This window comes from Aedes albopictus, chromosome 3 (genome assembly GCF_035046485.1).
Source record: "Aedes albopictus strain Foshan chromosome 3, AalbF5, whole genome shotgun sequence".
Classification (NCBI taxonomy): domain Eukaryota; kingdom Metazoa; phylum Arthropoda; class Insecta; order Diptera; family Culicidae; genus Aedes; species Aedes albopictus.
Genome location: NC_085138.1, coordinates 266,129,498 through 266,153,441, shown reverse-complemented (window position 1 = coordinate 266,153,441; position 23,944 = coordinate 266,129,498). Strand labels below are relative to the sequence as shown.

General features: G+C 42.9%; 1 protein-coding gene across 1 annotated transcript; it reads left to right on the top strand.

Moving 5' to 3' along the window:
- The first annotated feature begins 16,047 nt into the window (after positions 1–16,047).
- On the top strand, positions 16,048–23,685 carry LOC115257912 (uncharacterized). The gene is made up of 6 exons (XM_062857915.1): positions 16,048–16,237; positions 17,875–19,460; positions 19,522–22,405; positions 22,470–22,909; positions 23,214–23,530; positions 23,604–23,685. Exons 1-6 carry the CDS (start codon positions 16,048–16,050, stop codon positions 23,683–23,685), a joined length of 5,499 nt encoding a protein of 1,832 aa, XP_062713899.1.
- The last annotated feature ends 259 nt before the right edge of the window (positions 23,686–23,944 follow it).

Genomic DNA, 23,944 nt, shown 5'->3' with positions numbered 1-23,944 from the left:
TGCCTCAAAGGAACTTCAAACTCATTTTTATATGTATAGATTAAACCACTTAACCTACACTAGAGCCACTAGAGCTCGGCGTGAGCGATTCCAAATGGCAGCTGCACTTACACTTTGTACAGCGCCTAAATGCATTCTATTCTAATTCTACTATATCGAACTGGTTGCCTTTGCGCTGCTGTTGCCCGAGCAGAAGGAAATAACAACCCCATAATAATATGCGTTATTTTGGCAAAATATCTGAGCAATGGAATCGTATATTTTCATGTTATTAACATAATATATTATGTTATAAACTTGTCTGCCATAAGCGGCAAAATAACAAAAATCATAACAAAAAAAATTTCCTGGAAGACCAATTTGATAACATGTTTTGTTGGTTTCAATAACAACTTAATAATAATGAATAAAAAAATATTTCAATAACAAATTTTGAACTTTCTGTGTTATTGACAATAATTTAAAAACAAAATTAGTTATTATTACAATATACCTGACATATAATAATGTACCTTATGTTTAATATAAAATATGGTAAATGCCACGAGAGTGCCCCTTCTCTCCATCATAATCGACCCAATTTTTTTAATTTCCTCGAAGACTAGTCTAAAGTTTATGGTATTTTTTTTTATCTGTATTAACGAGATTTTTAGCCCTGGGCTAGTTCATCTCGGGACCCACGCTTTACTTCCCTTCCGAAGGAAGAACTCACATTTTGCGAGTTTGTCGGGAGTGGGATTCGATCCCAGGTCCTTGGCGTGATTGTCAAGTGTTCTAACTATCACACCAGGTCCGCTCCACTCTAATAAAGCTTTCAATAAGTTCCTCCTGGAATTTTACCAACTGATCCAAAACATCTTGTAAAATGGCTCGTTGGCGTTATTGGAATCGTGAAATCATGTTCTTTTGGATACATGTCGCTCAACTCCGCTGATCAATGTGGACTCTACTATCTATATCACTAAAACATTAAGCTGTGAATCTGGTATGCTATCAGTTAGGATGTAAGGCCAGAGAGAAGAGGGAGGTGAGCAGATGAGAAATTATGCATAAGCTCCTCATCACGGAATGCTGAAAGAAACGTAAATCTAATGATGTAGTTTTGATTTCAAAACTTGTTATCGTTATGGTATTGATGATTAAATATTTATACACACTCTGTAGTTCAATAATAACTAAATTTGTTTTTCAACAAAACATATTATTTAAATGTTAATGAATGTATACCAATACCTTGCTCATAACAAAATAAAATTGCCCAACAAAAGATGTTATGGAGAAGTAATGCCTTGATAAGATAATGATAACAAACCAAGATATAAAAACAGGTTATGTTATTTCGTAATTATTAATTTGATATTCTCCTCTGCTCGGGCGTTGCTGTCATACCCTGTCCATGGTAGAATGAGTACGAGGATGTTGATGTGTGGCTCTTGTTCCTTTTCCAGTCCGATTGGAGGTCCATTATGAGTTTGTAGTACGCTAATTGCGGCTAAGCACGTATGTGGCAGTCCTAATCCCACCTAATGCATCTGACAGGAGTCAACATCTATCGTGTATCCACAATGGAATCCATTGTGGATACACAAATGTTTACATACTAGATGTTGGATTCTTAAAAATGGCGGCCTCGCACCCTGGCGCGGCTAAGAGTTTTCCCGTCTTCTGCTTCGTTCCCTGGCTCCGAAAACAGACGGTTTAAGCGCCACCTCCGAAGAGGACCGTCTGTCGAGTTATGTTTGCCCGGCAAGAAACCCAACCTCAGGGCGGGTTTGTTTTATAAGAGACCAAATAGCGATTTAGGGACGATACAGAAAACTCAAAAGACGGTTAATCGAGATATCTCACTTATAGAGGTCGCCTTAAGCGATTCTCAAAATATGGTTGATGCTAACCGTCGTTCTACCAATTCACAAAGACACCACTCACGAGTATTATCACTGGAAGAACTCACCAATTCAAATTTCCCTGTTAGCTTCGGACACGTGAGTGGAGAGACTGATTTCCCAGGCAGTCTACCCTGGCGTACAAAAATAACTAAAAAAACAGGTAGAACGACGCGAACGTGAGAAATCTCGAAGACCAAAAAACTGTTACAGGGAAAGCACTAACATTTCACAAAAATACAGCATGTTTGAAGGTAACGAAAACTAACGAAACATTTATTCAATTTGATAACCTAGGTTTATTAACGCATGTTCCTTTCCATGCTATTTTATCTTCTTCTACTTCCTAGCTTTCCCTACGTGTGTGCGGTCTAAATTTGTTCCTAATCTGGTTCTATCGACAGTAATCGATCCAAAAACTTTCTTCTCAGAGCTCGGTTAGTGTGTGGAGTTTAACGCATGCGCATGGTTAATTTTTGGATTGGTTTTCTACTCACGGTACCCTTTTAGCTGCTCATCGATGCCGTCGACAAAACAGAAGCGACGGTTTGGCGGTCGACGGACGGCTTGGTAAAACAGAATGCTATTCTTAGCGCATCCTCGCTGGTGGTATTGCGACGATTGCACCAGATGCACGCGACGCGCGGCGGTTTGGGGAAGTGCGCCTTTCTCGCTGCCGGTCGCTAAACGGACCGGATCACCGGCGCAGTTGCTTCTCGGTGTCGATGACGATGGGGGTCGTCGATGGCTTGGTCGGTGTGGTGGCTACCACATGAACGCCGAAGGAAAAACGTGGTTTTCGGCCGCCTCCGGTGGTGAATATTCCTATCACCGAAAAGTTGCTTGATGGCGTACTGACGACGGGGGTCGTCGGTGGCTTGGTCGGTACGGTGTCTACCTCATGAACACCGAAAAAAAACGTGGTTTGGCCGCTCTGTCGGAACGGTTGTTCCCTTCCGGCTTTCCCCTCAAACCGGGACTTTTGACGCTGCAACGTGGGGTCGAGAGCGCGTTTGGCGAAAAAGGTGCGGTGTGCCGAGCTTTCGGCCGTGGATCAAATCCTGAATAAAAAGCCGTCGAACGGCTGTTCGACACGTTTAACGAAAAAGTTTACTCCACACAACAAAAAATATCAATTACCTTTTTCTATTCACTAACACGCACACACAATCTACTTGACCGCACGTAACCTTTTGGCTTAGGTTATTGAACTTGCTAACTAACGGAAAGGAACGAAAAGTAACATCAATTCAATCTATAAGACTTCTCACATTTCAACTATTACCAAATTAAACACACCGCGACACTAAACTTTGAACACGCACTCTCGCCTCTGAAACGGTCCAGGTCAAAATGGACGAGTAGAAGTTCTGTTAGTCCTCAGATAAGGTCGTATCCCAAGACTTTGTGGCCGGAAATACGAAAAATTACCGAAGTAATTTTACGATTTTTTCAAACGACCACGAATGAGAACCGAATTAATTTATTATACAATTTATGTACATTTTATATACATTTTCTATTATATATTGAATAAATACTAAAATAATATTTACAACAAAGTGACCATGCTACAAGTTGCCGTTAGCCGATATCCAAATTTTCGGGCCCGTTAGAGTATACGCTCAGAAGAGGGTCAGGTGTCAGCCGCTCTCAGGGGGAAAAGCAACTGACAAAAAAATTGCAAGTACCGGGACTGGGACCGAACCCATGACCATCCACTTATGAAGTGAACGTGCAGCCACTACGCCACGGGCCCCACCAACCATTCCGAATTGAACTCCAGAAAAAATATCAGTAAACATTGGTCATTCCGTTCCCAGGAATATTCACTTATTATGACCAGACCTAAACTAATTCGTTTGAACCTGTCAGACCTGTTCATAGATAAAACAGAACAAAGAACCCATAGGTCATAAAGGCAACGTTTTAACTCTTTTTGTAGCGATTATCGCACAAACCATTACGCATATGTCTCAAATTTCACATTCCAAATGCTCGATTTAATCTCGGTATCGGATTTCTTCAAATAAACAGCACCAGCAAAAGCGGTCTCCATTATTCCCCGCACAAATCGCGATGCGACCACCACCAGAATGTTAATCGCTTTCGTCAGAATAGCAATTTGGCCGCTAAGCCTCCAGAATCTCTTCAAATTTTAATGGCCCTATAGAACCCCCGTGTCTCTGTCATCCCTGTCGATTCGTGCCGACTCAACAACATCGAGAAATGGTTGTCCGTGCACACTTTAGCAGCACAAGCAGGGCAAGCGCACGGATAAGATCCCCAGGTATCTCCGAAATGGAACTCTCCGAACACGATCGATGGACCACCAGCAGCGTTTGGTAGGGTTGGCGTGTTAATTAATGAAATTATTCGGTCCTCTTGAGCAACTGTGGCAGCAGCAGCAATCGGCTACTCTCTCAGCTGCCTGCTCAATGCCCATTGTCGTCGGTCGTTGCCGTTGCTATTAATCGTTCCAGCGAAACAGAGGCGCAAAGAATGGATGGATTCATGAGCCATAACTCTTTTGCCCAAATAGATCGGTGGTCAAATTGTTATCGTTCCGTCCGTTGCTGCCTGTGGTCAGTGGGCTGATTTTGTTTGATGTGATTAGAGGATGTGTTATTTATTCAACAGGTAGTGACAAACCTATCCACATTCTCTATTTTATTTTGTTTTTTTTTGTTCATTGAAATAAAAGCACCTGGACGGACATCGCAGCGATAAGAGTGAAACGGACATTTCAAAGTCATTGGAAAGAGTGGTTGTTCGGTTCAATATAATTCAAAATAAATTAACCAAAGGTCCTGACTGTGACTTGATATATTGTCTGCTATATCATTTGACACTTTCTGAATTAAGTACGACTGAGTTTATCTTTTTGTTGCTTGAAATTTGTGATACAGGAGGAAGACACATTGAACTAGTAAAAATAAGTTTATACTAGCGAAATAAGTTTATAAAATACGGTGTGGTGTTTTTTTAGTACCTCGATATCTTATTCGTTCAAAAGACTAGTAGTTCAGTAGGTCAAAGACCTTCCGATAGACTTTTTCCTTACAACATAAACCTGTCCACTTCGTAGATACGTTTCACCAGCAGGCAGTGAAATACGGACAGTCCCCCTCTCGATAACCAAAACAAAACTGACGAACTCCGTGAACCACTCAGAATGTCCAACAAAATTAATAGATTTCAATCCGATGAAAAACGACACTGAAGCTGATTTGTGTTGTGATTATTCTAACTTTACACAACCATTAATTATCGGGGTAAAACAAAACCAGAAATAAATGAGCCTCCGTTGCGCTTTCGCTTTACTTTTTTATTCTCTAATGCTTGTCGCCACGCCATCACTCGGTCGGCAGTCGGTGTCCCATTCTTGAAGAAATAAATACACATACACAATAATGCTTTCTTGGACTTGTTCTTTCTAGCCTGCAGTCAGCAAAGACACTTCACCACACCACGTTATTGGTCTCCAAGATAGATGGTCGTTTCTAAGAGATTCTTCGTTCTCTAGTTTGTCTCCGATCCATTTCGGATGGATTTTTCTTCACATATTCCGCAGATCGACTATATTTGGTTGGTAATTCAATCTATACCGGTACAACGACGGTATTTGGTTGGTTTGCGTTGATAAGTTACGATGCAGTGCACGTTATTCTATCATTGAAAGTTAGGTCGAGTAATTTATTCAATATACGCAAATACCATTTAAACGTGTATCTTTATCGGAGAAAAAGAGAAGTACCGTGATTTCGGGTAAAATTGATCGTCGTGAGAACCACATTATTATGTCAAAAAAAAGGCCTCAAAACATAAAACAGCTACCTTGGAGACTTACTGACTGATCAACTGCTGCTTGATGCCGCTTGAACCGTGCAGGCAGAAGTGGTTCGGAGTATTAAGCGCTTCTTGATCTACTGCTTCCAAGGGAACGTAGGTTTGTGGGTGACTGTTAACAATTTCCTCTGCCTCCAGCGAACACTTCGTCAATCGGATGATGCGGACCGTCGGATATAACTGCCATTTCTACTTGTACCGACTTGACCATCCGTTAGTAAACGTAGCCGCACAATCCTGGTTGATGGTCTTAATCTTCTGCATCTCCTCTATTAACTGATTTCTGAAATTTGCAAGTTCATTAGCGCCACCTATTGGCAGAACTGCGGAACAAGTGTCCCGTTTTATATAAGTCTATGTCATACTGATCAAGTTTGCCGAAGTCACAAACTCTCCAAGTTTTCTGGATTTGAGGCTACCACTTCCTCTACTGATTGATATATGATAACAAGGTGAATTTCCTCTGTCGTCACATCTGCTTCCGCTATATCTCTTGGTCGTTCCGTAGGCCACTGACTTTCCAGGTCTTGCAGGGATACTGCACCCTGGTACCAACGGCAATTTGGGTCGAATGAAGGTCCCCTGTCTACAACATTTTCACGAGAAGGTACGCAGTGCCATTCATCCACACTTGTCAGCGGTAGGATTTTGCCAACACGGATGGACACGAACTGATGATACCGAAGGCTATCGGAGCGAAGCCAAGGACCTGTTGCTAAATCTAAACACAGGAAACGCTTCTGAACAATGATGATTAGAGCGTAGCAGGTGTGCTGCAAGAGACGGTAACCCATCATGGCAGCCTGCAATTTAATTCGTGGAATCGAAAGCGTTCGAAGAGGCTCAACTTTTGTTTTCGCCGCGATCACTGACTCTATCCGTTCATTGTGATTCTAAGCATGCCACGCATGCACAAGCGGTCACGATCGTATTCGTGATCACATGGACCTGCAGCCATAAATCCTGGAAGAAGCAGCGCGTAACGTTTACTTCGTTGATATGCTGATACTGTTCGATCCACATTGTTCAAAGTTCGCGTGGTTTCTCCGCAATAGACTCGTCTCAGTTTGCCGGATAGGTAAATCTCCTGCGTCAGAATCTTCCCTTGAACGACGGAGTGTGCGATGAATCCTAAGAGATTGTAGAGCTTCATCACAATACGCGGGACCTGGCGCTTCGTTGGTGTCACTCAATCGCCGCATAGAACTTACTCTAATCCATGACAATTGAATTTGAAAGCATCTTTCGACGGAATCCATGCAACGCTTAGAACACGTTCGTATGTTCGCAATTTGTCAACTGGTAGTGACTTACTGATCACTGCGCTGGTTTCTCCTAGTCGATCGAGCACATCCTTCTCGTTTAACAGCATCTGTCCAAACTGGAAACCCACTGCTGCGTGAATATTTTGCACTTGTTGTACCAACTGCACTGCTTCTTTCTCCGAGTTGACACTATCGTGGCAGTAGTAAACGTAGTACTTCTTGGTCACTCCCTCTGCTGCTTTGAGATACTGTTCACTGTAGTCCGTAGCACTCCAATTTTTCGTGAACTCCACAAACTTTCGTGGCCGCTTCCGAAACCATCCGAGTGGGTCTTGAAGCTACAGATGAGGTGGCGCGTGGACTCGAAGAATGGTTAATTCAGTCGCTATACAAGAGGTGGACAAAGAGTTTGGAGGCGGCTACGTAGGTTCTACCGGTGCTCTGCGGTCGAGATCGACCCCGCTGTAGGTGGTCGCGGGGAGAACATCCTGGAAGCGTTGCTGTCGGGGCGTCGGTGACCTTGGTGGATTTCGAGCGAGTCATCGATGGACTAGCCCCTCTCTTAAGCAATGCCTTTTTGGTGACGAATGGTTTGGCAACCATGGTTGGGTCGAGTAAAGAGTAGTCCTGGCTTTCTTTTTTTTTGTAGAAGACGACCTTTAATACCACACTACCAGGATCTCCCTGTTCAGATGTCTGTTGAGCAGATTATCCCCCATGTACAGATACAAGAAACGACGAGGACCCAGACTGCCGACTTCTTCTATGATGCTCTACTAATGTACTGCTTTTGTTCGTGCCCAGCCAACCACATATCGTATATCATTGTGTGGTAAAAATCGTATATTTTCATATATTGAATCAGAATTGTATAATAATATGTGTATTTGTTGACAATGATTGCGTAAAATCGCATTTCATGCCAAACTAAATTTCAGTTGCGATTTTGTTTCATATAGTCGTCTCCGATCATAAAAGGTGCGAGATGCTATCGGTAGGATCGCACAGAATCAGATATAATCGTGAAAAAAACATACATTCTTAGTGTCAAGCAGCAAGATCGCTAGCATCGTACATAAGATTTCTTTGAATCGTGGAATTCGTCGCTTCACATCGTATATGAATCTGCTAAATCGAGCTTGCTACCTAAAGGTATGATGAAAATCGGTGAAATCGTATACAACTATAACAATGCTGTATATTGATCGTTTGCGTCACATTTGCGTCGTATACGAAGTGAATGAAATCGTAGAAATCGTATATTCATTTTTGGAGTCGCATATGATTGTTACTGCATTTTTTATAGTCGAATCTTAATCTCGGAAGTCGTAAATGGTTTTGTTTACATATTTGTATGGTGGAGAAAAAGAAAAAATGGTATTTATCACAAATTTGTATTTTTTGTTGTTGTTGACACATTCCAACCATGGCACAGTGGCCGGAAGCCGGACAAAACCTCAAAAATCGACTTCAATATTTTATTATTCTAATATTTTTCTTCCATTATAGATACTTCAACTAAGAAAACTCCAAATTTTCAAGTCATTTGGTCAAAAATTGAGTCTTGTAGATTTGTTCAAAGTTGAAGTTTTATGTGCTACAATGTTAGTATGTATTGTCTTTATTTTATAAGCTTCCTTCATGAGTTCGTTGTAAAAGTTAGGAAGACTTGAATAATGTGACAATATTTTTTGTGTTTTGACGTAGGACTACGTCTTTATTTTCTATACCGGGGTACACTTTGCAAAAACCAAAAATCGGCCGCGTCACGAAATTATGAAAGATTTCAAACGTTAATAACTCAAAAAGTAAACGATGGATTTTTCGGATTATAGCTCGAATCGATGGGAAAACTGCACAACAATTTTCTACAATACTTGAAAGTTACTATTTTCAATCATAAACTATTGAAAAATTGAAAATTGTTGACCCATCTTTTCACTGACCAATCACGTGCAAGCAGAATTTTGGATTTTTCCTTGCGGTATAAAAGCATTCTGCTTCTTCTCATCTTCCATCAGTCTTCTTCGATGCGTCGAGGAGAACGCATCAGCGGAGCGCTCGTGGAGTATAAATTATAATCTTCTTCTCGCTTTCGCTCAGTGTTCTTCCGTGCGTCGTCGAGTGCGGTGGGGTGGGCGAGCGTTTCGCTTTCTCATTCTTCATCACACTGTCGAGCGCGGCAGACGGACGGACGCTGCCAACCGAGCAGTAGCGGCGGCGGTGAAATCAAATTTTCATCATCGGAGCGTGCGTCATCATTTGCACTTCCAGCATCGGAGCCAGCACCATCGTCGAAGCAAGTGATCTCCAAGATTTGATTTTGCGAAATCAAATCTAAACAGTCCTTCTAAGGGCTAGAAATCGAATTTTCCACAAGAGTTAATACAAGTGCCGACATTTTGAAACAAACCACTGCAAAAGCGCCGCTGGGCGTGGTAGACGCACCGCCGGCAACCGAGCAGGTGGCGATGGTGGCTCATTCGCATTTTCCCAGTGCGGTAGCGGATGGGAAGACAGCAACTGGGAATAATTATTTACTTCATCGGAGCTAACCCGGTCCCGCGTGAGTTGAAATTTCGACATCGGAGCCAGCATCTGCGATGAACAAATCCTTCCTAAAGTTGACCACATTATGGTTTCGTGAAATCAAATTTAAACAGTCCTTGTAAGGACTACTATTCTGAATTATCTGTAAGAGTTGTTACCGAATTCTCCTAGAAAGTGCCGACATTTCAAAACCAACTTGAACGAATGCGTCGTGTGGAAATTAAATCGCGCTTTCTCGCATCTATGATAGATTTGATTTTGAATCTGCCAAAGTAGAGTGATATTAAAGAATTAAATTAAATTAAAATAAATTATCTATAAAGAGCAATAAAACCATCAATTTTCTTCAATTCATACAACATTTAGGATTGAAGAATGAAAATGAAAATCGTTGACCGGTGTTGCCAATTTACAATATAATTTTCCATCGCAATAATTTGATTAATTTACACTGATTTGGCCAAGAAACCTTTAAGAAAATCGCATGAAACATAGTTTGTCAAAGATAATTTATAGATAATGAGCAGTCTACTTATTTGCAATAGTTTAATAATGTTTAATATTAAATAACTCTTAACTTGTGCTACATCTCTTTGATTGCAGGTAAATCTGCATGGCATCACTGATTTTAACCCCTCTCTCGTCTAGCCAATCACGTGCGAGAGGGGAATCCAAATTTTTGCGGCGTATATAAGCTAACTGCTTCTTCTCATCTTCCATCAGTCTTCTTCGATGCCTCGACGAGAACGCATCAGCGGAGCGCTCGTGGAGTATAAATTAAAATCTTCTTCTCGTTTTCGCTCAGTATTCTTCTGTGCGTCATCGAGTGCGGTGGGGTCGGCGAGAGCGCTTTTGCGTTTCGCTTTCCCATTCTTCTCCAAACTATCGAGCGCGGCAGACGGACGGACGCTGCCAACTGAGCAGTAGCGGCGGCGGTGAAATCAAATCACCGCCAAATTTTCATCTTCGGAGCGCGCGTGATTTACATCGGAGCCAGCACCATCGTCGAAGCAACTGATCTCCAGGATTTCAAGCAGATTTGATTTTGCGAAATCAAATTTAAACAGTCCTTCTAAGGGCTAGAAATCGAATTTTCCACAAGAGTTAATACCGAATTTTCCTAGCAAGTGCCGACATTTTGAAACAAACCACTGCAAAAGCGCCGCTGGGCGCGGTAGACGCACCAGCTGTCGACCGTGGTGGATGGATGGACGGACGCATCACTGCCAACCGAGCGGTAGCGGCGGCGGTGGAATTGAAGCACCACCAAATTTTCATCATTGAAGCCAACGGTAATGATCTCCAAAATGTTAGACAGATTTGATTCTGCGAAATCAAATTTAAGCAGCCCTTCTAGGGACTACAAATTGAATTTTCTGCAGGATTTAATTCGGAATTCACCTAGCAAGTGCCGATATTTTGAAACTAAGCGTCGCCGAGTGCGGTAGGTTCTTCTCCACACGTCGAGACGTCGAGAGCGCGGTAGATGCACGGACGCGGCGACGACAACCGAGCAGCAGCGGCGGTCGTGGAATTATTTATCATTTCCCCAGTTCGGAAGCGGATGGGCGCCGACGAAACGCCAGCAACGCCGAAAAATTTCAATGAATCGGTTTGGTTTAGCGAAGCCAAAATTAAACAGCCCTTATTAGGGCTACAATTTTGATTTCCATGTAAGAGTTAATTCGAATTCCTCTAGAAATTGAAGAAACGTAAGTGCAAACATTTGAAAACCTACTTCGAGAGCACCGCAGAGAGCGGTACAAGCACCGCTAGCAACCTAGCAGCAGCAACGGCGGTGGCTCATGCGCATTTTCGCAGTGCTGCGGCAGCGGATAAGCATCGCAACAACTGGGAAAAGTTTAACCGCTTGAAGTCGAATCTATTCTAAATTCAATATACGGTGACAAAAGTATATGCTTTTGCGCGCATCATTAATCTGCTTGAAAATTGTTATACTTTGGAAAATGGCATGTTTGCTGGCGAATTTAGTGCCATCGTAAAATTCTAGTGAGCGACAATAAAGAAGACACTAATTTTGAAGCGCCATCCGAAACAAATTTACAGTTTCACGTTGAGAGGGCGGGCTTCATACGCTGTCATTTCACTATAAAGCAGATCTCTTTCGACCGGTTGGCATCATTTTGCATTTGGACCGCAATGCGACAAGATTTCGTCACCGAATTTATCAGGCGCATTGCCGCTGAAGCCACCCGTGTCAACAGGCCCGCCAGCAAACCCCAGGAGATGGCTGCCAAGCATTCCAGGAGAAGGAAGCGCAGGAAGATGAACAACCGCAAGTACATTTACCTGCATCGGGAGGTTTATAGGCATGGCGGTACCATTCGCGTATCTTTTACTACTGCTCCGGTGGTGAAGCATTCTTGAGTTCATCAAGTTTAACTAAAACAGTCCTTTTCAGGACTACCACAATCTTTCATTGAAGAGTTGTGAAACAAATTTATTCCGAATTTCTTACTAATTCAAAATGATGTTATTAAAACGATATATCGATTTAGGGTGTTGCACTTTTGTCAGAATTGAACTTGATTGTCAGAAAACGGTTCTGGATCAGCCATTTTGTGAAAATTAATCAAACTGTCAACGTCCTATTTGCGTTGACGTCTTCGAGTTAGCAATTAAAATTGAACTATTGATCAATACACCAATAAATCAATGCAAATTTCACACTATTTCACCCCCCAATTTTAACCCACTCTATCGGGGAAGGCCTTTTAATAATGTTGGCTGTTTCATGTTTTCCCTATCACAGACATCATTTTCCATACCAGTGGTGGGACAGATGGGCTTTAGCTGGAAATTCTGTAGTGCGGAAGTCGAATTGTGAAAACTTCTTACGGTTGTTGAGAAATGTCTGTGGAAGTAGTGAGCGAGAAGCGAGAGAGCGACAAGGACGAGGACACGATAAACCCGTCGAAGAGGAGAAAGGTTTGTGTTGAGCAGTTCACCGAGTGGGATGCTGAGGACGAACAAGGTAATGTTTATGAAAGTCACGAGAAAGATACATATTAATTCTAATTGCTTTCGACCCTTTTCTAAAAGGGGTGCTCGACGTGATGGCTGTTGTCGACTTGCTTGAAGAGGCCAGTTCACGTTGTAGGATGTTTACTTTGACTGTCCAAAGCATCTTTGTCCATTCGTTGGACATTTCAAAGGACAAGGTGTTTGATATGGTGGAATTTCTAGCCATATCCCAAACAATGTCGTGGGAGAAGCATAACGTTGTCCCAGAACTGGCTAACTTCATTTGCCTCACGGAATCAAAACGTGATGAAGCTAGTGTTGGTGGTGTTGCAATATACCGTAACATCACATCGACCACTACGGCCATTCCGCATGCGATCGAGAAGACATGTGCCAGCTTCGACATCGAATTGGGGCGCTCAGATGCCCATGGTGACATCTGCGCGGTTGAAGTAGCCATATCCAACGTGCAGGTGTTACTAATTTGCATTTACATATCGCCAGGTATTCAACCAAATCAAATATTTTGTCTCTTTTGTACTTAACATTTCCTATCTTCAAATAGATACGACACTCAAGGAAAAGAAATTTTTCTTGGCTCGAAATCTGCATATGTACTGCAAGAAAGCGATGCCTATGGTTGTTACTGGAAACTTTAACATCGATATGTTACTGGGAGAAAACGCGGAATTCGCCGAATTCATGAAGAAGTACCTAGCATTAACCCTAGCGTCAGATCCAGCCCAGTCAACCAATATCGACGGAACATGTGTCGATTTGACATTTACCAAGAACATTCGCCTTACCAGTAAGAGATATTATTTTCCCTTCCTGTGTCATCGGCCGATCTTGTCGATCATTGGTTGTTAATTCGGTAATATGGAAAATAATTTTTAAATAATGAGCATAATAATAATTTCTTTCTTTCTCACATAGTATCATCTACCAAGCTCCACTGGGAACATCAACCACCAAAGCCAAGAGCTATAACTAACATCATCCAAACGGCCCTTTTCAGGGCCACCCCATTATTCCTTCCACACGAGTTAGTTGCGATTTCAGTTACCGTTCTCCGTATGCACCATGTTTACGTTAACATTCGAATTTTGTGTGTATCTAAATGTTTGGCGCTTTATTTGTCATGAATTAGTTGTTTCTAATAGTCTGACACGGAATCAATACTTCCTCTTTGATTTTTACCCCTCTCGCGACCAACCAATCACGTTCAAGAGGGGAATCCAAAACTATGTCGTATAAAAGCAATCTGCTTCTTCTCGTCTTTGCACATTATTCTTTGACCCTTCGAGGCAGACACATCGATGACCGGGAGCAGAGCTCATTTCTTTCGGGCCGTCGAGTCGGATGGTTGTCGGTGAGAGCGCATTCGCCTTTCGCTTACTTGCCCACCGCCAACAGCACAACAGCGGACACCACCTCATCGAAAGCGGCAGCGGCGGAGTCGTTTCAAGACGCTCGAAGGAAGAAACCCTCCTCAGCGTGCTAAATCAAATTCAAACAGCCCTTTAGAGGGCTGTATTTCTGAATTTTGTGCAAGAGTTGACAGCGAATTTTCTTAGAAACATATGTGCCGAAAACAGCGAAATTTTAAAACTTTCTTTTCGAGACAGAAACGCCGGGTCACATAAGTTGTCAAGCCCATTACAATCACAGCGCTGTGAGAAAATTGAACCGCTTGTCGTCGAAAATATGGTAAATTCAATAAACGGCGGCAAAAGCATAAATGTATGCGCATATTGATGAGTAAACTGCATGAAATTTCTTGAAAAATGGGCAGGTTTGATGAAAAATGGGAATTGTTCACTAGTGTTGCCAAATTTCAATAAGAATTTTGAAATTTCAAATACCTATAATCACTAGTAATGATTGACGAAAATGCATGAAATCTGTACTATACACAGTAATTCCTTATTAAATAGTATGGTATAATATTGGTTAGTCCTCCTAAGCGTACCAGTCAAGAAAAGACAAATAATTTGCATTTTAGAATGTTATGAACGTTTTGCAGAAACAAATATGATTGAAGATAAAAGTGTATGGCACCATTTATTCTTACCCCTCTCGCATCCAACCAATAAGGTTCAAGAGGGGAATCCAAACCTCTGTGCCGTATAAAAGCAATCTGCTTCTTCTCGTCTTTACGCATTACTCTTTGACTCTTCGAAGCGTCCACATTAACGACCGGGAGCAAAGCTCATTTCTCTTGGGCCGTCGAGTCGGACGGTTGTCGGTGAGAGCGCAATTGCGTTTCGCCCACTTGCACCGCCAACAGCACAAGAGTGGACACCACCTCATCGGAAGTAGCAGCGGCAGCGGCAGCGGCGGAGTCGTTTCAAGACGCTCATTCGCATTTTCCCAGTTCGGAAGCGGATCGGCACGGTAGCAGCAAAAGAAATTTTCTCCAGCTAATCGGGGCGTGCGTGAATTGAAACTGCAGCATCGGAGCCAGCACAACGATCGAAGGAAGAAATCTTCATGAGTGTTTCAGCAGTTGATTTTGCTAAATCAAATTCAAACAGCCCTTTTGAGGGCTATTATTCTGAATTTTGTACAAGAGTTGACAGCGAATTTTCCTAGAAAGTGAAAACATAAGTGCCGAAAACAGCGACATTTTAAAACTTCCTTTGAGAGTGATTGATAAATTTTCCGAGACGAAACGCCGGGTCACATAAGTGTCTAAACCCTCAAAATGTCAGCATAGAAGCGCTATGAGAAAATTAAACCGCTTGTCGTCGAATCCATGCTAAATTCAACAATAAACTTATGCGCGAATTTATCAGAAAATTGCATGAAATTCAATTTCTCACATTATTTTCTTCGACTCTTCGAGGCAGACGCATCGACGACCGGGAGCATCAGCGGAAAGAAGAGCTCAATGTTGATGCGTTGAGTCTAGCGAGTGCAAATTTCCCTTGTGCCACCAACAGCGCCGTACTTGAAGGATTTTAAACGAGCTTCACCTTGATCTATCTGTAAATGACGCATTTTCTTTTGGTTCAGAATGAGGCGATGAAGGTAGCAACAAGAATTTTACATTATTTGAGCTATTCTGGATGGTACACCATTGCAATTTAGACATTGTTGTTCAGATTTCCAGCCAAAGAACCAAGAAATTTTCCCCTTGATGTTGAACACGCTTGTAGTAGTATTGTAAATTAAAGTTTTCCTAGCACTTCCCACAGCTACATAACGATTGCATTAAAGAGAGACAGATAATTTTCCTAATAAAGTGAACGGCTGACAAGAAAATAGATGTTTCTTTGAACATTGGTTTGAGGTTCGCCAGGTGACAACTTTGAGCTCGAGTGCAGCTGAGAGTGCCGTTCCCTATCACAGACATCATATTCAAGCGCTGGCATGTAATATCTAACTACCTCCTCTTCAAATTACAATCTGTGCTAAGTAGTGCTTTTGTGCGTTAGAAAGAGTCCCCGTTCCTTGCTTGGAATACTATTGGAAATAGTTGAGAAAGTGTTAAGTTTGTGACAGTGAAAATGTCTCAATACATGGTTTCGCAGTACTTGCGCAATTTCCGTAAGCGCACCCAGGAGCAGCAGGAAGCGATTCCTCAAAAGCAACCGAAGACCGCAGCTGAGCGCGCTCGGTCTTATCGAGCGAGGAAGTTAGCGGCCAAAGCGTCGTCAACTGCAGGTTGGGACGCCGGTGAAGGACCATCTACTCGAGGTAGGAAATCTTAATTATATATTTACAAGAGGACGAAGAGCTGATATACTTCGAGAATTGCAAAAGTGTGTTTAATTTTGCATGAAATATGTAATGGTTTACGCATCAATATCGCTACTTTATTTTACCATTATTCTAACAGCATCAAACAGCGATTAACCGCTAATCATACCCATTTATGAAAATCGATACATAACACAGATTAGATTAGATGGGATTGATTTCTGATTGACAGTCAATCCACAGACAAACAGACGTAGCACATCAAACATTTTTCGATTCAAATCATAGTCATGGAAACATGTTCGCCCAATGCTTAAAGGACTGAGTTTGACCGACCATCAACTAGGGGGCAGTAGTGAGCAAAGTCAAATTCGTACAAAAACGATGCGAGCGCAACGGGTGGGAAATTTGCTAACTATCAACTTTTAAAATATACCGTTTAATTGGTGTACGATGGGAATTATCAGAGTCTGTTACGTCTATTTGTCTGTGGTCAATCTGTTTCTTTTATACTGTAATTTGATGCACAAAGTAATGACGCTAATAATGCAATGTTATTGATGAAACAGAACTGAATAGTTGACGTGACACTTTATATACGAATACGATTTGCTGTTGTAAAATTTATAGCACTAAGATTTCATGACATGCCTCAAATTTTGGTTTAATGTCGTTTGTCCAAAATTGAAATTCGTCCTTGACCAACAACAAAACGTAACGAAATTTTATTAGTAGTAAATATAAGCATGCATTCCAATATCCAAGCGTAAAAATTATATTGAACAAATCTTTGAAATAGTTCTGACCTCATTAACTATTTTATTATTAATTTATTTTAAATTAGCATAATTTTAATTTTGTAATCAAATAAGGTAACGTTCATAAATGTCGTCCTGAAAAATTGAAGATGTCTAAAACTGCTTCAACATAATAATACATTGTTTTGCATGAAGCATCTTAAATTCTTAAAGGGTTCATTCAAATATTACGTAACGCTAAGAGGGAAGGGAGGGGGTCTAGCACTGTGTTACGCTTCATACAAAATTTCGAAATTCTCCATACAAAAGTTGTTACGTGGGGGAGGGAGGGGGTCTAGAATTACCAAATTTCGCGTTACGTAATATTTGAATGGACCCCAATATTCATGGAAACTGGTAGAGTGACCGCGATTTAAATGTTTGTAACTGGTGATACATAAAGAAAACATATCCCAGAATTATGCTTTATGCTAAAACTAAGGTGATACGGATTTACAAAAGTTATACTTAAACACATTTGTACTTTGAATTGCGCGAACTGTCTATTTGTCTGTCAAAATTGTGCTTTCGTGATTGTTTGTGCGTTTTAGAATTCCATCCGGTGCGTTCTGTTCTTGATGAACTTAACGCAGAAGAACCAACCGACGGCATTGTTGGAGAAGGCCAAAATGACTTCGACAGTTCTGGTGAAAATGGTTTCATTTATCCGTGTTCAGATCAAGGATCAGTCGCTGATCATGCCTCCCCGGCGCAGATCATGGAGGTTGAATCCTCGTTTCCTGAGCATATTAGCCAGGGTAAATAGACTTTTACTATAATTAAGAATAAAGTATTATATTAATGTTATCAAATTCTAATTTCAATTACATTTCATAGATCTTATGCAACCCGATTTCGATCGCGCTAATCGCGAATTTAACAAGCGATTCATGGAAAACGCATTTGGTGCAGTCTGTGATGTGTGTGATCGGCTTTGGTTTGAGAGTGACTTGAAGCCATTAACGCAACTGGCAGCAACCGTGCTTATCAACGGTGGAGCTTTCGCTTCCGTTGATGGGTTCTCTGCGTGTCAAACCTGCCGGGGCAACTTGAAGGACGGTAAAGTTCCAGCGATGGCAAAGCCGAACGGCTTTGAGTTTCCGGATAAGCCATCTGGATTGCCTGCACTCGATGTTGTCACGGAAAGGCTGATTTCGCCCCGTCTGCCATTTATGCAGATTCGCCGATTGCGTTTCGCGTCAGGCAGTTATACAATCATTGGACAAGTGATCAACTGTCCCGTAGATGTGGCCGAAATGCTGTACTCTCTTCCCCGTCAGCTGGATGATGATCAGGCGTTCAACGTGTTTATTAAGAAGCACGTCATACACAAGTCGTCGTACTTATCGGGCTTCATTAAGAAAGCCACCGTTAAAGCCTGGCTGTCCTATTTGATCACGACGCCACTCTACCGGCATTACGGCATAACTATCGACCAAAATGTGTTGGAAGGACTAGGCCAAAATACCACAGATGACCGTATGGAACTGGAGGCCATTGCATGGGACAACGAGTCAGAGTTGTTGCTTGGTCAGCAGGAGACTCTTCTGTGGAATGAGGACAAGTGCTTGGAGATCGCGCCCGCCCAGAACAAAATTCCCCTGTCCATAATATACGACGAACACGCCGAAGAGCTCGCCTTTCCTGCAATCTACTACGGTCATCCACGAAAGTTCAAGGCCGGTGTGCGAGTTACATATTTCATGATGGCATCCAGTGAAACTAGGCGTCGTGATAGGCGAGGGGCAAAACCGCAACACATATTATACATGGCTATGAAACTTCTTCGCCTGAGAGTTTCAGAGGGTTTGCAATGTACTTTCAAGTGCATGGGAACCGCAAACATCACACGTGCCAACATCAATGACCGAGAGTTCATGGAGCAATGCATTGAGCGCAATCTTTCCTTCCTCAAGTCGATACCGAACTCTGTTCAGTATTGGCAACAACGGAAGAAAGATCTCTTTGCCATGATGCGCCAATTGGGAAAGCCCACTATGTTCCTCACACTGAGTGCGAACGAAATGAAGTGGCCCCATTTGCTCAATCTCCTGCATCGGCTTGCTGAAGGATACAGTGGCAACGATCTCATGGATCCTCTGCAGGAACTGACTGCGTTACAAAGAGCTACGTTGGTCAATGACGATCCGGTTACTTGCTGTATCTACTTTAACAAGCTAGTGGATACGATCATGCATTTGTTGACATCGAAAAGATATAGCCCATTTGGCAAATATCATGTTGTCGATTTCTTTAAGCGGATCGAATTTCAGCACCGCGGCAGTCCTCACGCACATATCTTGCTGTGGCTGAACAACGATCCCCGTGAGGCAATCGGTGAAAATATGCCTGGAACCGTACAGCTCATTTCAGATCTCTGTTCGGTCAGCGTCGGAGATTTGCCAGAGACTTACGGATACCAGGTAAATTCAATCTAGCTTGAAGAATAAATATTTGAAGTTTAATGTTACATTATTTGCATAGGTTCATAAACATACATTCACCTGCTTCAAGAAGAACGACAACCATTGCCGATTCAACATCCCGTACTGGCCGATGGACCAGACCAGGATCCTGATACCCATTGCAGCAGACGACAGTCGTCGTGATCAACTATCCAGGAAGGCTAGGAAAATGAGAGATGCTTTGGAGACAAAAGCATACGATACGATGGAAGCATTCCTTAGTGATTGCAATTGCACGTTTGACGGCTACCTTGATGTCATCCGAGCAACAATCCGTCGTCCAACAGTTCTCTTCAGGCGATGCATGACTGAACTTTGGACAAACCCATTCAATCCCTGGATAGCAAGTCACCTCGGCTCAAACATGGATCTCCAATTCATCCTGGATGAGTACTCTTGCGCTGCATACGTAGTTGAGTACGTAAATAAAACAAATCGTGGTGTAAGCTGCCTTCAACGTGACCTAATCAAGCTTCAAGAGGAGTTCCCTGATCAGGACTATACAGCGCTCTTGAAGAAGATAAGCATTAAAATGCTCAATTCTGTTGAGATGTCCGCCCAAGAAGCTGCCTGGTACCTTTTGCGCCAACCTATGTCTGAGGCAAGCAGAGCAACGCAATTTATTCCTACTATGTGGCCACATGAGCGTACCAAAACAAGGAAACAAAACAAGCGAATGGAGGAAGAAGGCATAACGGACGACTCGACTGACATATGGACGCAAAATATTGTACAGAAGTACGAATCACGTAGCGGGTTGGATGATTTGTGCTTAGCCGATTTTGCAGCCTCATACACCAAGGAAAAGAACAGCAGCAATTCCTACAGAACTCGCACTATTCCTCGCGTGTTGCAATGGTGCGGCTATGACATGTCAAAGCTGTCTGACTACAAGCGTGAAATGGTGCTGCTGTTTGTTCCATTCCGTAACGAGCTGTGCGATGTTTTAGACCAGAACAAGTTCCTGCAATTGTACGATCAGCATGAATCCTCCATTCTGGCGAAGCGAAAGGAGTATGACTGCGACTTGAACCTCGAGCAGATCATCGAGGAGTACATGCGGATTTGTCATGAGGATAGCCCTGATGCACAGGAGACGGCTGCCACAGAAAAGCGCGGTGAATGCACGAGGACCATCGCAATGGAGCCAAACGATGACGACATCCGGCTGTTACCCACGAATGGTTTATCGGCAGTCATTAAGCAACGAACCACGGTGATGAGTAAGCAGGATTACTGTGCGATGGTTCGCAAAACAAATGCAGAACAGAGAGATCTGGTGTTACAGGTGATCGACAATCTGCATTGTTATGACGACAGCAGGAAGCCTCTCCAGTTGTTCTTCACGGGACCGGCAGGATGTGGCAAAACGTTTACCCTCCATATTTTGATGGAGACGTATAATCGTTTCAGTCAAGCACACAACGCGCAGAATAATGCTTATGTTGCCTGTGCATCGACTGAAAAGGCTGCCGTTGCGATTGGAGGAACAACTGTACATTCAGCATTCCACATCACAATGGATCGTAGACATCATGGCAAACTCGGGTTTGAACTGCTGCAATTGTATCGACATTCGTTTGCCAACGTCAAGCTGATCATCGTCGATGAGATCAGCATGATAGGAGCAAACATTTTCAATACGGTACATACGCGGCTTCAAAGTATCACCGGTGAATACGATCTTCCATTTGGTGGCAAAGACATGATTTTGTGCGGAGATTTTCGGCAGCTTCCTCCCGTTAATGCGAGACCGGCGTACAAACCCGCAAGCATCAACATTGGTGGGGCAGTACTATGGCAGACATTGCGTTATTTCCCTCTAACGCAAGTAATGCGGCAAACCGATGTTGAATTTTCTTCGATCCTCACGAAGATCGGAAACGGCGAGCGACTGTCTGAGGAGGAAACGAAACTGGTAGAAAGTAGATTCCGTACAGTTGAATGGTGTAAGGAAAATGTGCCGAACGCTATACGGTTGTACCATCGCAATTCTGCTGTCGACATGTACAACAACGATGCATTAAACAACAGAGAGGGATGCGATTGTACTGCCGAGGACATAATATCCGGATACAAGGATGGTGCTCAGTTGGCAAGTGCCCGTACTAAATTGCACAAAATGAGTGTTGCTGAAACAGGATGCCTTCCTTACCTTTTGCGTCTCGTTCCTCGAATGTCGTACATGATTACGACGAACGTGGAAGTGGGAGATGGCATCGTGAATGGAGCGATTGGAGAGTTAATGCACATTGAGTACCCTGACGATGACCAACAGCAATCGCCGTTACGCTTGTGGTTTAAGTTCGAAAATGACGCTGTTGGAGCTCAACTTCGGGTAAAGTCCAGACCGATCGTATTCTCGAAACCTGGAGTCCTTCAACAAGATTGGACTCCCATCTACAAGCGTTCGGCGAACGTCAAATTGAGCAGCGCAATCAAGTGCAAGAGGATACAGTTCCCAATTGTCAGTGCATGCGCTTTAACGATTCATAAATCGCAAGGGGGCACATTCACCGAAATTGTTGTTGACTACGACAAAAGCCAGGAGCAGCAGTTGGTTTATGTCGCAATGTCCCGGGTTAGTTCGCTACAAGGACTGTACTTAACGAACTCCACCAACTCTTTCGTGTTTCATCATGGAAAAGGAAGCAACACTCCCAAGATGAAAGAACTGCGCGACGAAATGCAACGACTGCAAAACCACAGATTGGTCACGATTAGTGATGAGCTGATCACATTTGTTGGTAATGGCGAGCAGTCAGCCGTTCTCGTGAGCCTTAATGTTCAAAGCCTCAATGCACATTCCGCAGATGTATCCACCGATCATGTGCTAACAAGAGCCGACTATCTGGCACTTAGCGAAACATGGATGGACAGCAATACAACAGTGCAGATTGAAGGTACATTATATTCATAGATGAATACGATCATCGGTTTTAATTATTGTTTTCCATTTTCATATAGGCTACAGATGCATATCCAAGTACAAGAGAGCAAATTTGAGAGCAGGAGGCGTGGCGATATACGAAAAGCTTACCCTTTCACCAGCATCAACATCCCACACAATTGAAAAGTTGAGTGAACAACATGATCCCGTGCTCTTGGAAGCGGAAAGCTATGGAGACATTTGTGCTGCAGATATTTTAGTCGATGGTCGCCAGATGGTTCTGTTCTGCATATATATTTCTCCCAGCACCTCGATGAAGTACGCGAAAGCATTCATGGCTAGGCACCTGTACCGCTACCAATCGAAGGATGTTCCAGTCATCATAGCGGGAGATTTTAATATCGATGTCTCGAAACAAGAAAACAACGGGTTTCTTGAATTCATGGGACTGCTGGGGTTAAAACTAAGCTCAGATCCAAAGCAGTCAACTACCTTAGGAGGCTCGTGCATCGATATGGTATTTACCAGTAAAACCCCCGAGTTGCCAACGAAAAGATTCATTACGTACTTTTCATACCATCGCCCGCTATTCACCTTACTATCTGCCCAAGCTCTTGAATGTTGAAGAACAGAGCATTTGATACAAGTTCTCCATTCCATCGTGCTTGATCCGTCAAGTTCTTCGCACCATCTCGCATCCATTCAAGCATCAAGGGTGTGAATGCTTGGCAACTCGCGATTCAGCTGCCAGGTAATTATAATTTACATAACCCAATTGCTTACAATTATTAGAATATGTCTTCTTCTTCCATCCATTCTAGGACGCTTCTGGTGGTATCAAACACTATTTTCCTGCAGTCAGGGCATCTCTGCCGGTTGAGGGCACTGCTTTCCTCCGGTTGAGCTCTGCTTTGTTCTGCCACCAACAACCACCGCTACCCACTGCTGTTTCGCCTTCGCTATGCATTCATAACACGGATGTCAAGGATGTCGAACAACGAACCATCTGCCACAAGTCCTCCATCCCATCGCCAACACCGCGCTTGATCCGTCTGATTATACGGTTCTTCGCACCATCACGCATCCATTCCAAGCATCAAGGGTGTGAATGCTTGGCAACTCGCGATTCAGCTGCCAGGTACTTATAATTTACATAACCCAATTGCTTACAATTATTAGAATATGTCTTCTTCTTCTTCCATCCATTCTAGGACGCTTCTGGTGGTATCAAACACTATTTTCCTGCAGTCAGGGCATCTCTGCCGGTTGAGGGCACTGCTTTCCTCCGGTTGAGCTCTGCTTTGTTCTGCCACCAACAACCACCGCTGTCCATTGCTGTTTTGCCTTCGCTATGCATTCATGCCACGGATGTCAAGGATGTCGAGCAACGAACCATCTGCCACAAGTCCTCCATTCCATCGCTAACACCGTGCTTGATCCGTCTGATTATACGGTTCTTTGCACCATCTCGCCTCCATTAAAACATCAAGGGTGTGAATGCTTGGCAACTCGCGATTCAGCTGCCAGGTAATTATAATTTACATAACCCAAT